Source organism: Epargyreus clarus, unplaced genomic scaffold, assembly GCF_041222505.1.
Source record: "Epargyreus clarus isolate Ecla_fem2 unplaced genomic scaffold, WU_Ecla_fem_2.2 ptg000029l, whole genome shotgun sequence".
NCBI lineage: Eukaryota > Metazoa > Arthropoda > Insecta > Lepidoptera > Hesperiidae > Epargyreus > Epargyreus clarus.
Genome location: NW_027332235.1, coordinates 9,460,623 through 9,478,203, shown reverse-complemented (window position 1 = coordinate 9,478,203; position 17,581 = coordinate 9,460,623). Strand labels below are relative to the sequence as shown.

At 35.4% G+C, this 17,581-nt stretch overlaps 2 protein-coding genes and 1 long non-coding RNA gene across 5 annotated transcripts in view; 1 reads left to right on the top strand and 2 right to left on the bottom strand.

Annotated features, from left to right (window-relative positions):
• The window catches only part of LOC140754593 (uncharacterized), a 587,467-nt gene that overhangs the window by 507,159 nt on the left and 62,727 nt on the right, over nt 1-17,581 (top strand). The window lies entirely within an intron of this gene.
• Etf-QO (electron transfer flavoprotein-ubiquinone oxidoreductase) lies at nt 577-10,151 on the bottom strand. 2 transcript variants are annotated; one of them, XM_073089269.1, is made up of 15 exons: nt 10,078-10,151; nt 9,597-9,701; nt 8,514-8,626; nt 7,761-7,959; nt 7,310-7,401; nt 6,786-6,945; nt 6,357-6,469; nt 5,616-5,835; nt 5,044-5,199; nt 4,052-4,176; nt 3,293-3,410; nt 2,333-2,440; nt 1,714-1,827; nt 1,232-1,306; nt 577-869 (listed from the first exon to the last, which is right to left on the bottom strand). In XM_073089269.1, the coding sequence occupies exons 1-15, from the start codon at nt 10,109-10,111 to the stop codon at nt 781-783; spliced, it is 1,821 nt and encodes a 606-aa protein (XP_072945370.1). In that variant the 5' UTR covers nt 10,112-10,151; the 3' UTR covers nt 577-780. The 2 variants fall into 2 exon arrangements, with proteins under 2 accessions (XP_072945370.1, XP_072945371.1); XM_073089270.1 differs by lacking the exon at nt 10,078-10,151 and adding an exon at nt 9,767-10,059.
• The window catches only part of MCTS1 (malignant T-cell-amplified sequence 1 homolog), a 36,236-nt gene continuing 35,147 nt past the window's right edge, over nt 16,493-17,581 (bottom strand). The window contains exons 4-5 of the mRNA XM_073089435.1: nt 17,206-17,407; nt 16,493-16,664 (exon numbers count right to left, since the gene is read on the bottom strand). Of these exons, the coding sequence (XP_072945536.1) occupies nt 16,583-16,664; nt 17,206-17,407 (284 nt within the window). The 3' untranslated portion in view covers nt 16,493-16,582. The remainder of the gene's footprint in view (nt 16,665-17,205; nt 17,408-17,581) is intronic.

Below are 17,581 nucleotides of genomic sequence, written 5' to 3'. Positions count from 1 at the left end.
CTATCTTTACAGTATGAGAATTAAAATGTGATGTAACGACAATAGAAATATCACATTTCTAAAGGACCGTCCATAAAATATACTCACAAACGTTGGAATTATGTAATGTGACCAAGGAAACCCAGATACCTGAGAATAAAGTTCTTAAATTGTATGTTTATTATGTTTATTACTATTATTATTATTAAACCATAATTATCTCAAATTTTCACCAACACCTTAAAAATTGAATCCCTTTATAAAAACATATTTTTCCATTTAATGTGCCAACAAAAAACAAATTACCATTGACCAGTGGGGTAGGTTATGATCGTCTCATTTTCTAGAAATCCGTATCACATTCAGACAGTAATAAGAAGATAACCGAACAGAAATAAATAAGAGTAATACTTTTTTGCTATTTTATATAGTGTATAACAGAAATAAATTTAGTGTAAATTTTTTTAGTCCTTGATTTCTTCAAACCCCTTAAAATTACAAGAATTTGTTAGTTTCATTCGTTTCTACGTAACAAAAACATATGACGTCATATCGCGGTGTAAGTGTCAGATGAACGTATCTACAAAAAACATTTTTTTTTTTTTCACAAAACGATTCACACAGTCCTTTATGAAATGGCAAAACGATGTAACGCTATAATCATTTCACAAGTTTCACAATAAATGATGTCATAATATTTGATGATGCAGTTTTGAACCAAATCTGTTTATAAGTGTATTTTATGGACTGTCCACGGCAGTATTCACTGTAAAACATTTACTATGGTCTGTTAAGTGAGATTTACATTCCATTGTATGCGGGACCGCCGCCACCCTCCGGCACCACCCAGTTGATGTTCTGCGACGGATCTTTGATATCGCATGTTTTACCTGTAAAATAAATTATATTTAGTACAATATTACATCAAATGTACAGAACAACAAAAAACATATAACCGAGGCGACCTCGGCAAGAAAAACATGGCTTTAAAATTTTCCACGACATTAAAAACGATATTAAAAATGCAAAGCTTTTTAAAAGATTAAAGTATTAAGACACCCTGCATGTCTATATTTTTAAATGAAATTTATTTATTTTGTATAACCTATGAGGCACTTTACAGTATTTTTTCTCATACTATTAACCAAAGGTCTGCCAATAAACAGCCGGTCTTTTTTGAATACTAACCACAAGTTGTATAATTCTTGTCAATTGTTATTACAAATTCATAAAGGTGACTAAAATAACTTACAATGGATGCAATTTTGTGCGTTTATTTGTAGCCTCTGTCCATCGCCGGTCTCTAAAGGCACGAATTCGTAGACTCCTGAAAAAAGTATTCATAAATGAATGACATAATAAGCAAAGTTTCTATATAAACTAGCTGTACCGTACCCGCGGCTTTGCACGCTTTTTGTTCAAAAATAATAAAATATAATATTTAGCACTCCTGAATAGTGTAGCTTTCTGATTGTGAAGAATTTTCATGATTTGTCAGTATTACCGAAAATAAGCACTTGCAAACAAACAAAGTTACAAACTTTAGCCCTTTATGATATTAGTATAGATTATTAGCTCGAGTAGGTATTAAACATCTAAATAAGCAGACAAAGAAATTGAAATTGGAATTATATTTTAGATATAATGCAATATCAATGAGCATGTATTTTTTTACTTATGACTCCAGCTATAAACTGTATAACAGTATTCATATATATATACTGTAAAATTTACCTGCAGGACAGAATTTAGCTTCTGGTCCATCAAACACAGCCAAGTTCTGCTTCACGGGCACCGTGTCGTCCTTCAGTGTTAAGTGTGGCGGCTGGTCGGCTTCGTGGTTTGTACCTGATCACACAAAAACGTAGAATAAAAAGAACGAAAAACTATAACTGTATAAAGTTGTGAAACAAATAGCGACATTATGTGAACTTTTATAAGCTTATATGTATGTCACACAAACACGACAGATTTTTTTTTGGCAAAAAAGAAATATTGAATACAATTAAACCGTTTTTGTGAACTTTCATGTTGAAAGTACAAAAATTTAAGTTGAACATGCTTTCTGAATGAATCTTATTTTAATTTAGCCTTAGCAGGTCTCATGCTAATTAAATACGATTTTAAACGACAGTTTCAATTTAATATCTACAAGTGACAATGATTAAAAAATGCACTCATTAAAATGTATATGTCATAGTGTATGTAAAAAAACTTCAATGCACAACAGTTCAAGACTAATATTTATAAAAAACTTTTTTTAGTTCTTGGTATACTAGGAGCCCCCTGAACCTCATTTACTATTATATACACAAGAATAGAAAATTTACTTAAACATGCCAATAATTTTTACCTGTAAGTGCTACTGAAGAAAGTAGATCGAATGTGAGAACACCATCAGGTTTGGGGTACGCTATGGGCTGGAATTCCTTCGCCGGCTTCAATCTGGCGTGATCCGCACCTATAAAAAAATACAAACATTAAAAAAATATTCAAAAATTATATTTTCGTTAACATTTCGTACTTTCACCTAAATAAAGTACATCGAAAATATTTTATTAAACTATTATAATCTGCCTCTTGTAAAAAAAAATGACTATATTTAATTATTTTCGATTTAAAAAATATGTTAATATTATAAGGTACTAGCTGACCCTGCAAACGTTGTGTTGCCATAAAAATAAAAAAATGTTAAGGGTGAACAACCCGATTCTCATAGATACCGGATAAGCACAAAAAATTTCATCAAAATCGGTCAAGCCGTTTCGGAGGAGTATGGCAACGAAAACTGTGACACGAGAATTTTATATATTAGATTATACACATAGACTAGTGCGTTCGGACATGATATGTTATGAATAGTGACGTGCCAGATAGATTGAAAACTAATAAGGTAAATAAATGAACCGCGAGAAAAATAACGGATACAGATACGGATCTTTGTATCCCCGGATATATGCGGATGTCTGAAGTATCATTAGTTATCAAGGTGGTAGAACCCTTTGTGGTTCGACTCCGGCGGCACCACCGCCACACCTATTTCTACCTAATTACAGCAGTGCAGGCGCTGCTGTGTTCCGGTTTGAAGGGTGTGGTAAGGGAGACAGACTCTTCCGAGGCGTTCCAGCTTAGTCCTCAGGGGTAGCGGCGCATCTGTGGCAGACCTCAGGTAAGAATATCTAATCCTATCTGGAGTTGATGACAGATGTCCATGCGCGGCAGTAGCCACTTACCATCAGGTGGACTGCATGCTCGTCTGCTACTCCTATACTGTAAAAAAAAAAGTTATGACCACATTAGAAATGATACTTACCACCATGGCTCAAAGTCCAAGGTTCCTTTCCCCGGACGAGTGTGGAGAATGCCGAGTAGGCCACACCTCCGTACAGACCCATAGATGTGTGGAATGATGGACGGCAGTTGCGAACTTGCTGTATAAGAAATAAAATTTAATAAGACTTCCAGTAAAGAACAACATTGACAGTTGCCAATGCTAATGCCAATGATATTATTATGAAAGGTAATTAACCACACACAAAACACAGGCCATAAACTATTATCAACATACAATTTGAATGTAACATTTAACATTACATTTTGTAACATTCTATACCTATCGTTATATATTTCTAATTTTATAAATAGCGAAGAAATTATTTAATTTTGACCCGCGTGGCGGAGCGGTCAGCATACCGGTCTGACGTGCAAAGGGTTCTGGGTTCGATCCCCGGCCAGACAGACATCCTAATGATGAATTTAGATATCTGTTCTGGGTGCTTGTGTATTCGTCTTTGTGTGTGTCCATGGCACCCACAACGCAGGGAATCCTAGTGTGGGGCTATGAGTGTAGAAAGCGTCTTTAAAGCGACTTTTAATTTAACACTACTTTTTAAAATAACACTTCAAGAATAGGTTTCATAGATATTCCAAGCATATCAATACCTCAATACCTACAATAGTCTACCAATACGCACTAGGCCAGCGCGGTGGACTATGGCCTAATCCTTCTCATTCTGAGAGGAGACCCGTGCCCAGCAGTGGAACAGTAATGGGTTGATGATGATGATAATACCTTTAATTCTTTGTAAACATAAGAGTTCTGAAGTTTATCCTCATAGGTTGATGGTACAACACCCTTATCGTGAGTAGCTTCACCAGACAAAATTAGATCCATTGCCGCTTCCGCTGCAAGCATACCTGTAATACAAAATAATATTTTTATATGATCTTATTGGTACTATCTTTTATTAGATTGAAGTAACAAACAAATGAACATGAAGTCCACATGATGGTAAGTTATCATTACCATCCAAAGGACATCTGTAACGAACTCTGTATGAAACAGGAGTTCTACCTGAAGCCGATCACAGAATCGTTTACACTACTAAAGACTTAAATAGATGCCATCTATAGTCGCCTCACATATGTAAGTCAGCCGGCTTCCAAATTCTTTCACTGGTGCACTAAAACCTACATAAGGATGATACTTTCATATGATAATAAATTTAACCACATGAACCTATCCATCTCCCTTGGATTGATTTTTTTATCATATGTCGTATATGAGTTTTCAATCAAATATATTTAGTACTTTAGCAACAGGATTTTTTATGCATTTTTCCAATTTTCTACAGGCTTTGTCTAATCGCAAAAACATTATAAATCGAGACCTAATAAAACTACAATATTGCAAATTCGTCAAATTAAGGAAATGCATATTGTACGTTATTCCTCAGACATAAGGATCACACTCGCAGCAAAAGATTTTACGTCATGAGACTGCGCTGTTGCCGCTCTCATCAAAGGTGAGTGAACACATGTTTATAATTATCATTTATTATTAAGTTTGTTTGAATTTATTATTTTAAAATTCGATGTTAAGTGATTTTTAATTATTGTAACATGTACCAAGGAAGGAGTAGTACTTGTGTTTTCATTTATTGTCGTATAAAGGTCTCCACCCTGTATATCTGTTGCAATGTACAAGCAAACCTTACTCATTCAATTAGTTTTCTAGTCCAATAATTCCTTGAAATAATTCTTTAGCATGTACTCTGTACTCACCACTCTTCATAGCATTATGGGTGCCCTTAATCCTAGGTACGTTGAGGAAGCCAGCAGTGTCGCCAACAAGGCAGCCCCCAGGGAACACTGGGTTGGGAAGGCATTGCCAACCACCCTCCACTAGGGCTCTAGCGCCATATGCTATCCGGGTACCACCTGGGAAATTAACCAATTGCATTATAAAATGATAAGCATGTAGGATAAGTTATACAGCTGTTTCTATATCAAGTAATTGGATAACTTGTATACAATAACTTAGAGTAGTATTAAGGGGTCATGTGTGTGTATGTGGGAGTAGCCCACAATATATTATGGTAATATTAAATAATGTGTTCAATAACACTCCATTGTTTTGTATCATATTTGTTTTGTAAATTAGTTAACAGATTTATTTAATAAAGTCACTTATTCTATTGTTAAAATTACACTCTAAAGGTAAAATATAAAACGAAATGATTACCAACAACCTTTATGTAAAACTAATTGGTGCCTCAGAATGTACGAAAAAAAAACATTAAAAAACATTTGACCACATCAAAAGTAGCATAAAAATAATAGTGTACACAACATACCTTCAAACATAGGCTTGATGTAAGGGTGCAGTTTGAACCTCTGGAACTCTCTAAAGGGGCTGATGTAAGGGTTGACGTAGTCCAAGCCGACCACGAAGCCCGCTGCCACTAGCGGAGCTTCGCCCTCCGCTACCGCCAAGTGGTAGATAAACGAACCACCGTACGTGTTCTTGTCTAGTGGCCAACCGATTGTGTGCTCCACTAAGCCGGGTTTGTGGTTCTAGAACAAAATTTTAAATGATTACAGCAATGACAACCTATTAGTGGTTGGAACTAAGCCTTTCAATACCGGTAGAACCCTTTGTGGTTCGACTTCGGCGGCACACCGCTACACCATTTCTGCCTAATAACAGTAGTGTTAAGCCCTGCCGAGTTCTGGTATTAAGGGTTTGTTAGGGGAGACATACTTTTCCAAAGCGTTCCAGCTTAGTCCACAAGGGTAGCGGCGCATCTGTAACCGACCTCCGGTAAGAATATCTTACCAGGTCGACTGCATGCTCGTCTCCTACTCCTAATTTATAAAAAAAAAAATCTTCGATTTTTCAGTTATGTGGGTATTAAAAAGTAATTATCAATTGTCACTATAAGGTCGAAAAACATCGTAAGTAACCTTCCACGCCTGAGTGATCTTAAAAAAAAAGTTTTCAAAGGCGTGTAAAAATTACCAATTCGCACATAGCCAGTGTGGAAGAATAGACAGTACAAAAAAATATTTATTAACATATAATTTATACAAAATACCTCTGGTTTCACTTCCCATAGCTCCTTCAAGCCAATACCATATGATTGCGGCTCACTCTTTTCTCTCAAATTATATTTCTGTGATACCATCTTTGTCAAGTGTCCATGGCAGCCTGAAAATAATTAATATTAATGTAAATAAGTAAAATAAAAATTATACAGTGTACATCAGACTTTCTTGAATCGTAATACAAGTGCACTCTTACTATAGGTTTCCAATTATTTATGATCTCAAAAATCCTTGAAGAAAAATAACAAAGAATTATTTTTACAAAGCTATATAAATCAATATAGTTTACAAAAGTTTAATTTTTAAAATATCATGGTCTACTCTAATGAACCTCCTAAAGACTTTCCATTACAAATATAAATTATTTAAGTAACAAATTCGACGCATATATTTTGGTTTTGGAATTGTTTATATCTAACCTTCAGCAAAAATAGTGATCTTAGAATGGAACTCCATGCCTCGCTCGAACATGTCTTTAGGGCTGCCGTCCTTCGCAATACCAACGTCGCCTGTCGCCACTCCCTTCAGAGAACCGTCATCACGGTACAGCAGCTCTGCACCTGCACACCCAGGCCATACCTGGAATGTATAAAAAAACATTCGAATATATATAAATATACATGTTCCTAACTCTGCCTGACTTTTTGGTAGTCTGGTTTGAAAGTTGTAGCAAGGTATACTTACTTAGGTATGTTATGTCACAATAATTGCTACAGGGCTAACAAGGTGTCTGTAATTTACTTCAACTAAGACTTCTGCTTTATTTATTCCTAAATTACTACTTAAGGATGTACCTTATACTATATGCTCATGTAATATAAAAATATTAGTCTTTATTACAGATTTCCATGAGCAGCAGTCACATATCATCAGGTGGACTACATGCTCGTCTGCTACTCCTCAATTATAAAAAAAATAATGGTTTATATTTAAACTACAGTACCTCAGCACCAGCTGCCTCTGCCTGTTCAGCAAGCCATCTTACAAGATGTCCCAGTCTAACCACATAGTTGCCATGATTGTAATTGGGCAAACCTGTAAGAAGATATTCAAACATATAATATGTGCTATTTTTGCCAATAAATTTGTTTAAATTTGATGTAAGTAGAAAAAGATGGGTCCTAGAATATATATTTTCTAACTTATGGACTTACCATAGGATGACTGACAATGTGGATTTATTTAAACACAGAAGGAGGGAGCCATTAAGCACCAAATGGTCTTGTATTCTCAAAACTTCAACATCATTATTATTATTTTGTGATTGTGGTTAGTATAGCACAGTCTGTGGCCAATACAACCAGCACTGATTTACTTCGACCAGCTCTTATATTAGTTATATCTGATGCATAAGGCCAAGAAACCTTTTATAAATACATCAACAAGAATCTTACCAGGGAAAACAGGAATAGGAATCCTGCCAGATTGTGTCAGTAATCCAAACTTGTCTGACGTGACTGGTGTGTTCATAGGAGCTCCCTTGTCTTTCCAGTCAGGTATCAGCTCATTGAGAGCTATGGGATCCACACAGGCTCCGGACAGAATATGGCCACCAGCTTCCGCGGCTTTCTCCAAGAGGGTGACTCTTACTTCCTATAATATTAATCAAATTAATTGACTGTATAATAAATAGTATTATGGCCAATAAATACTTATATGTATGATAAATTAATTGAAGGTCAGTTGACATTGTCTCGAAAATTTTTAGATAATTATCTACCTAGATTTTTTAAGACATAAAAATGTAATTGTTTATAACTGTATAATTTAGTGCCTGACATTGACAACACAATCACAGCCCTTATCAAGTAACCTATGGAACAGTATCACTATATATGGGCTATAAATAAACTTTTCACCATCGATCAACAATATGGTTGGTATTATTCACATGCACTCTGCACATGTAACATAATTTCTTCCAAAAGCAGTCCTGTGTAATAATCAGATGTGACTCTGGTTCGATTCCCGTTCAGACAAACATCTGAATAATAAATTTGGATATCTGTTCTGGGTCTGGGTGTTTGTGTATATGTCTTTGTGCGTCCATGGCACTCACGGAATCCTAGTGTGAGGTTGTGAGCGAAAGTACTTATTCTTTCTACACTGTGATAAAAGATGCAAGTCTACAAAAATATGTAACATACAGCCCCCTTCTCCTCGGCTATCTGTCTCGCCCTGATGGCGGCTGACATCCCAGCTGGACCCCCTCCGATGATAAGGATGTCTGTCTCCTCCGCCATACGCTCCATGTTTACATCTGAACATTATTGACATTATTTTATTGAATATTGTGCAAAATAATCACATAAAGTTATTAACATGTAATTATCAGACTTAATTTTGCATGCATATGTAGTTACACATAGAGATATAAATCTCATAAAATTATCGAATGTATCTGTATCCCATATGTGTGAGCAAACAATTGCATAGAGCACCATTAATTTAGGGCAAGGCTGATTGATTATTCAAACAAACTTAGGCTGACTGCTCATTGACTACTATTACTTTTGCCTGATTTATATTTGTTACTACCATCTTGATACTTAAGAACTGAGCAGTCTCTTAATCCACTACTGCTTTAGCATACCTTTTTCGAGCAATAAGTCTGTTGTAGTCTGCATAAAACTGCTAGTCCATTCTGAATGTAATAATTAATCACGTCACCATAGTAAATTGTATGACTATAACTTCTCGCAACAACTTCAGAGCGGACTAGCAGATTGGCGCAGATTATAACAGTCTATAGTTTTAGTAAGTAGATGCCAAGCAACTTCAAACAGTTGTGTTAACCACTGCTCAACTTAGAGTTACCAGCTGGTCAGGCTATAGTAGACAATGAGTAGTCAGCCTAAACAAAATAACAACATACTTTAAGCACAGCCAACATACTTGGATAACTTGGCAACACATGATAGCATACAGTTTACAATTTATGTTTATATTTATAAGCAATTATAAATCATATGGACTCAGTACATCAATTATAAATTATAATGTCATGGCACCAACAATAAAGGAATGGTAGTGTTGATTGTTGCCATGGCACCCATGAAAAACGAAAGTGTTATATTTGTTTGTTTGTACAACAAATATTTTAATTTATAACAGTTAAAACAAAAGATAGCAGTTTTTTAGTCTGAAAGATAACGATAGCTATAACAAATTTTGTGACGTATCAACATTATTTAATTTTGATATCGCTAATCAAGGTTGCAATATCTCACCTTTCCATCTCGGGTCCTTATCTCTCGGATGTATCGTATAATGAGTGGTTATTTTAGGGTACGCATCAGAATATAACCTCCTGGCGGCATTTGTTAGCCTCCCCACTGCAAAAAAAAACAATTAAACTCAGAAATTTAAAGTCATAACAAAATCAAAACAATCGACTTACGAATGAACTTTGAACTTCGGAGTGTGAAGGTCCATTGCGTAATGGAAATTAAATAGTATTCTGCTTGTTATATTAACACACGTTTCAAGCACAAAATTAATAACCATTTACACGTTTAAAACAGTACTATTTGAATTATTCAAATTATTCCACAAACAGCTGATAATGCAACGTCACAACTTTTAAAGTGATTTTTCTAAATCACAATGCCTAAAACAACTTCACATTAAGTAAAACCGATTGCAGAAGATTTCATTGTGTTATTTTAATTCATTCGGCTTCCGTATATCGTTTAAAAAATAATTATTTACCCTGACGAGCCGAACTAACAAGTGCCTTCGCCATTTTTATAAAAACATACGTTCCGTTTCAATTATCTAGCAACCCATACAAACTTTGTTCATTCATGCAGATTGTTGGACATTAGGATTATTTTAAACTATATTAAACTACACGATTAAAATAAAGGACAATGTGCTTATATTAAATTAGATGTCTAATTCTATCTTATCGCGATACTTATTGAAATTTGCATATATAATTTATATAGAAATAAAAAAATAAAAATATGTACTATGTAAAGCAAAATAATATAACATGAAACGGAGTGAAAAAACGCGGGAAAGAATGAATATTTTTTAGCATTTGTTAAAAGTTAAGTATTGTGGTTAAATCGATTTATTAAGGATAGGCAAAGCCATTTCACTTTTCCGAACCTTCAATAAAAATAAAAAAATAATGAAAACGTATAAGTAATAAAATATTACGCTGTATGATTTATACTGAAAATATATTTTTTCAAGGAAGAATAATGCTTCAGTATTTTTAGAATTACGACAAGTTTGCATTTCTGAATCGAATACTACTTAGGTATTTTATAGTTTAACGTAATATCCATAGATTATTAAAGATACTTCGCCGCCTTGAAATTGAATGAAGCCACAAACGGCTTATTTTAGTAAGTTCTTTTTTTAAATTCTTGACAAATAAAAACATTTTTAGAGAAATTTTACGAATAAATAACTAATACTGCGTAATTTACGTAATAAATAAATAATTATTTCAAATATTTTAGGGACATTTAGCACAGAGACGTGGCAAAACTGTTTTACGCAACTATTTCAATTCTCAAAACTGGGTACATTTTCTTGTTGGGAGTGAATAATCTTTACTAATATCATGGACTCAGCGAGGACTCAGCGACTCAGGACTGCGAGGTGTCGCCGTGCGTCGTCATGTCCACGCCTCAACGTGGCTACGCTGCAGCTGCCTCCCGCCAGCTACCCGGGAAGCGGAAGACAACGAGGCCAGAGAGGGAAAGCGGGAAATCCCGCATCGAACCCCCTCGCAGTGCGGTGTCCAACCATGTGACAGACAAGGACGGCTTTATTAAAGTCGAGCGGAAGAGGAAAAAGCCTCCTTGTCGTAACCAATGTGGCACAGCACCGACAGGAGCGGATCATGTATTGCGTCCTGCTGTTCCCGTAACGCTCGTGTATGTCTCGCGGCTTCACTACAACACGAAGCCGTCTGATGTAGTGGAGTATTTGGCGATCAACACCAATACCCGACTGGTGGTCGAGAAGTTGGAGGCGCGTAACGCAGTGAACTTTAGTTCATTTGTTGTACGCGTCCCAACCGAGCAATTGTCGACGTTCCTGAAGGAGGAACTGTGGCCGCAGGGAGTTGTGTTCCGGAAATTCCGTGGACGGAGAGGACCCCCGGCAGTCACCAGACCCGCGTTTCACGTCGCCGCAAATACGTGATTTAGTTATAAGTATATATTAATATGTATGTTAGTCTGTAAGGTATATATGATATGGACCTCTGTATTCAATTATACTTTTGTATCTTTGTTTATATTGTCTGAAATAAATGTTTATTATTATTATTATATTGATTTTTCTCCCAAAATGGGGTAAATACTACACTTTTATGCGGGCCCTAGCCAAGCATAAGAGCTGGTGAGGTAGGGTCCATTGACAAAAATTTTCTGACTATTCTGCATGTGTTAAGAATGCTAGCTTTTTGTAAGGTGATATATGTTTGAGGATGAATGTTCAGAAGCTTGAGACTAGAATGTAATGTATCTGGTATGACTCCGGTAGTTGAAATAACTATAGGTACGGTTTTAACTTTTTCTACTTTCCACTGAGATTTTAATTCTATAGCTAAGTCTGTATATTTGGTAATTTTTTCACTGTGTGTAGATGAAAGATTATGTGTGTTAGGGATCGCTATGTCTATCAAGTAAACTATTTTATTTTTCTTATCATGCAATGTTATGTCTGGTCGGTTATAGTGTACAGTTTTGTCGGTAAGTATTGTTCTGTCCCAGTAAAGTTTATAGTCTGTCGTGTCGAGTACGGTCTGTGGAGTGTATTTGTAGTATGTTATTTTTTCGGGTATAAGTTTGTACTTGAAGGCAAGGCACTGATGTACGATAGCTGCTATCTGGTCATGTCGATGTTTGTAATCAGTTTGGGCTATTGCTCTACAGGCACCGGTTATATGCTGGATGGTTTCTGGGGACCCCTTGCATTTTCTGCAGGAATCATCAGATGCATTCGGTACTTTCATAATGTGTTTTTTGTAGTTCTTCGTTTCTATTATTTGGTCTTGAATAGCGATCATGAATCCTTCTGTTTCTGGGAATAATTCTCCACGACTGAGCCATTCGTTCGACGCTAGTTTGTCGACGTTAGGCTGGTTCAGATCGTGGAGATGTCGTCCATGCAGTGCCTTTCGGGTCCATTCGTTTAGCTTTGTCTGTCTGTCAGTCTGTATTTCGTTCCTTTGTAATGTTTTATCATATAAATTTAATGGTGTCAGGTTTGTATCATTTTCAACTATTGCGTTATGTAAATCGGAAGTTTGGGCTCTATTATGAAAATAAGTTCTTAGGTTAGTTATTTGTTTGTTGTGTAGATTTAATATATCTATTAGTCCCCTGCCACCGTCCTGCCTGGGTAAAGTAATCCTTTGAACGCATGACCGCGGGTGATGTTTTCTATGTTGGGTCATAGTCGTGTTAATAATTCTTTGAAGTGTTTTTAGCTGCGTCTTGTTCCAGTTAATTACTCCAAAAGAATATGTAAGAATGGGGATAGCGTATGTGTTGATGGCTTTGAATGTATTTTTAGAGTATAGGTGGCTTCGGAGTATAGCATTTAATCTGCGTCTAAACTGTATTGTTAATGAGTCTTTAATATCTTTGTGTAGTATTTGCTGAGCTTGATTATAACCTAGATACTTATATACTTCATTTTCATGTAATGTTTTTACGAGTTCTCCTGTTTGCATCTGATATTGGTGTTGATAAGTTTGACCTGCTTTTATAGAATTAATTTTGCATTTATCGATCCCGAACTCCATACAAATATCCGTCGAAAAGTTCTCAGTTATTTGAGCGAATTTTTGCAATTCCTCCTCAGTGGAACCATAAAGTTTTATATCATCCATATACAAAAGATGATTTAATTTATAAATGGAAAAATCTGCAAGTCGGTTAGGGTTATTTTCTATGAATTTTAAGTCGTATCCAGTATTTGAAGAGTTTAACATGTTAGATAGGGGGTTTAACGCTAAACAAAACCAGAGGGGGCTTAAAGCGTCGCCTTGGAATATACCTCTCCGTATTTTGATAGGTTCAGTGATAACTGTGTTTGTACCATTAGTTAGTTTTAGTTTTGTGATCCATTTTTTCATTGTGTTTTGTAGAAAGGATATTATTTGGGGGTGAATGTTATAAATTTCTAAAACTTGAAGTAACCAGGTATGGGGTACGGAATCGAAGGCTTTTTTATAATCTATATACATAGAATATAAATCTGACTTCCGCTTCTGAGTTTGCTTGAGCACTACTGAATCTATTGTGAGTTGTTCTTTACAACCTTGGCTATACTTTCGGCAACCTTTCTGCTGCTCGGTTAATATGTTGTTATTGTCTACGAAGTTATAAATTATTTGTGTCAAACAAGATGTCATTATTTTGTAAATTGTCTGGAGGCAAGTTATAGGTCTGTACTTGGCAGGATTTGAAATATCATTTAGGTCTTTTGGTAACATATAAGTGATTCCTTCAGTTATGTATTCTGGTAAAGCGTGTGGGATTTTTATGAATTTATTTATGTAGTTGTAAATGAAAGGGTGAATGAAAGTGAATTTCTTATACCAAAAATTGTGAATATTATCTGAACCTGGGGCCTTCCAATTATGTAGTTTTTTAATAACACTGTCAAACACTTCAAATGGTATGCAATCGAATATCATAGGTTCGGATTCTGAGTATGTATTCTGTTCGTGTAATATCCAATTAGCCATTTTATTGTGTTGAACCGAATTTTCCCAAATAGTTGCCCAGAAAGTACGGAGTTCATCAGAAGGTGGTGGTGAGATGTTAATTTGAGTGTTGTTTTGGAGGCTGTGTGAATTATTTGTACTTAGTCCGCGATAAAACTGTTTTTCGTTAGTTGAGAATGTGTTATTTTGTGTCTTACGCAATGTACAGGTCTTATATCTTTTTAATCGATTGCTGATAGTAGTAAGTTTTTGTTTTAGTGTGTCCAAGAATTCAGAAAGATGTGTATTGGGGTTTTCATGAGTTGCATGTATTTTATGTCTTAATTTTATAAATTTTACTTTTTTCTCCATTTTAATACTATTGTTTCCTTTAATGTATTGTGTTAACTGGCCTATTTCTGTTCTTAGATTTTCTACTCGCTTTTCTAATCTAATTTGCCATTTTGGTTTTTTTATTTTATATATTTTACCAACTTCTATTTTTGGTGGTATAGCTATCTTGCTTCCATTACTTTTAGCTGCTGCCCATGCTCCGCAATACAATACCGTTTGCAGTTTCATAAATTCAGTGTCGTTATCAACGTGTTTAGGTAGTATGGTTTTATTAATGTAGTTAACTATAGTGGCTAGTTTTACTGAAGTCTTTTGTTTGGGTATGTAGGTTCTTTGAGTAGGGTGAGTATTTTTAAAATAGTTGTAGGCTGCATCAAAGTTTTGTTCTATCTCTGCAATTTTTTGTTGATTTACGTGTGAAGTCCTTATATTTGGTGAGTCGTTTATGTTATTTATATTATTAGATGTTTCAGAGTTAATGTCCTGTAGTTCAATAAAGTCTACAGCTGGACATATACTGCTAGGAATTTGTGTGTTATTATTTTTTTGTAGGTCTAATTCACTAGCTACTTCGTCTTTAAGACTTTGCAACTTTTCGTTGCTTAAATATTTATTTTGTATTATTAGTCTTCTTTGATCAGCCACTCTCTGCTCTGTTATATATTGTAGATGTGGGTATGTTGTAATGAATTCTTTGTGAAGTTGTCCTCTGTAAGCAGTTATGTTTGTTTCTAACAGTGTTACTTTGTAATAAGCACGCATTATTGTTACATTATATTCTGTGGTCCATCTCATACGTTGGTTTGTATTATTATTGGGGGATAATGGTTTATCTGTGTGAGAATGTGTGGGTTTTGTGTTATATATTTGTGCATTTCATTGCGTATTGTTTATTTCCTCACGAGTTTCTCTATATATTTTGTCTATGTCATTCTGTGTCAGTAGGTTTTTGTTTACTATAGCTCTTCTCTGATCTCCTACTCTTTGCCTGCTAATCATATGCATTTCTGGAAATTTTTCTATAAACTTTGTGTGGAGTGGAGGTAAGTAACCAGATGTATCAGTTTCCATTAAGGTAAGCTGAAGGTACGTGCGTAGGATAAATTCGTTCATTGCTTTACTCCATTTTCTACGCGTATGTAAGCTGGCGGTGGTGGGTGCAAGGTTTTCGACTGGATCAGCCTCTTGCACAACATCCTCCGTTCGCATGCTATTAACTGTAGTGGTTGAACAAGTTGATGAATAGGAATATGGTTTTGTGGATGGTACGGATGGAAAACTTGCCACTGACTCTGAGTCGTGGTGGTGATCTGCAACAGTGTTAGACTGGGCAGAAGTTTGCGATACGGTGTCCCCCCCAGAATACGTGGGACAGCCCGAGCTTGATTGCTCGGGGCGGGATTCTCCATCGCGATTCGCTCCGGTACCCGCCTGGGGTAGTTTATATCCTCTTCTTAATCGCATCGCATTCAACTGTCTTACTATGGCTCCGTTAGTCTTTGGTGAGTATTTAGCTAAAAGCTGCCAAAGTCCGCCCCTCACGTAGTCACTGGTGGTCGGACTGGACGTGGAGTTAAATTTCTAAGGGGCTTATTATTATTATTATTATGGAATTTTACTTAATATTCATACTCAGCACCTAAGCTCAGCACATAAAAATAGGTAAGTACCTACGTCATAGAATTTTTGCACATTGTCTAAATTTCCAAGTTTATCTTGGTAGGATTGGTAGAAGTAATTGTCGTAAAACTGGTTTATACATAACTAATTAAAATAAATTAGTTTTTGTGACTCCTAATGACATCACTTAAAAACTTGCATATTCTTATTAATATATAGTACAGATACACTATAACCCTGTAGATTAAGCATTTGAATTTTGCATTATTATTTATGCTTTGGTAACATAGTAGTTATATTATTACCTGTGCTATAAACTATTTATTGGAACAAACAAGAACAAGGTACTGATGAAGGAGGTGAGGAACATTACTGAGAGCATTTCGAAGACTTAAGTGTTTTATTTGTCTTTGTGGTCATACTTAGGTATTTAAATAGGCAATTTCACAGATAAATCAATAAAAAACAATATAAGCAATACAATATATATTTAAAAAAGGCTTATGTTTAAAGAAATTCAGTTATAAGTTCTAGTTCATTCAAAAAATTTTGTGTAACTGCTCATTTCACTGGTTTCATCTGCCAGAGGCCGTCGTTGAGATAGTGGCAGTTCTCTATGCCCACACCCTTGTTCACCTTCGCACTGGAACAACATACAAAGGATTAAATTATTTATACACACACCATGAATAATATTTGTAACTTGGTTCAAACAACGTAATAATCCAAAATGGTGACATTTCTATCTGCTTTTCATTCATTCCCATTTTATATAAAGTCATTCTCATTTGTAATTACAAATTACCAAAACCAGAAACCAGTCTTTCTCTGGTTATTTTTTAAATCATTTTAGACTAAAAGGTAGACTTGGAAGCAGTCACCAGAGACCATTGCATTTTTAAAAATTACATCATATAAGAACCACATGTAGCCATCTCTGTTGTAGCAATCTAAATCACGTTATAATTCTATTATTTTTATTTAACGAGAGTTCTCACTCACATTCATTTCATCATTCATCTTAAAAGTTACGTTTCAAAGTAACAAAATGTTGTCTACATGAGTTGTATTATTTTATTACATCCGAAATAATATCTGTGTTAATACGTAATACTTGAAATAACAAAAAAGCGTAAGTGGGCGGTACCATAGCGAAATATTCTAAACAAGAGATCGCATCTCACATATCATCAGTCGACAAAGAAGTGATGCCAATGGCTAAGGCATGTTCCTTCCCCTCCGCCATCACTGCGACCACGTTTCCCTTCTCCACTTGAGACATCCGCGCCCCCGGTGACGTCAGCCCCGGACACATGATGTTAGCTCCACTTAGCACGAACCTGATCGCGCCCTTATCCACTTGCTGCATCGGCAAGAAGAAGGGGTCTGAAACATTTACAATATTTAATATTAGTTAGATAAATGTGTGAAGGATATACAGGGTGAATTTTTAAAACTGGCCTTCAGGGCCAAATCCGAAACTATAAGGATTAGCGAAAAATGCTGAAAGGAGTTACGAGGCCGATTTTGATAAAAACTAAAACTGCATCATTACTTTTT

Excerpts from the sequence above, each read along its gene's own strand:
- Etf-QO (XM_073089269.1), bottom strand. The coding sequence starts at position 10,111 with ATGGCGAAGGCACTTGTTAGTTCGGCTCGTCAGG. Across the intron at positions 6,946-7,309 it reads CAGAGGCAGCTGGTGCTGAG|GTATGGCCTGGGTGTGCAGG; the intron begins GTACTGTAGTTT and ends TATACATTCCAG. Across the intron at positions 1,828-2,332 it reads TTCTTCAGTAGCACTTACAG|GTACAAACCACGAAGCCGAC; the intron begins GTAAAAATTATT and ends TTGTGTGATCAG.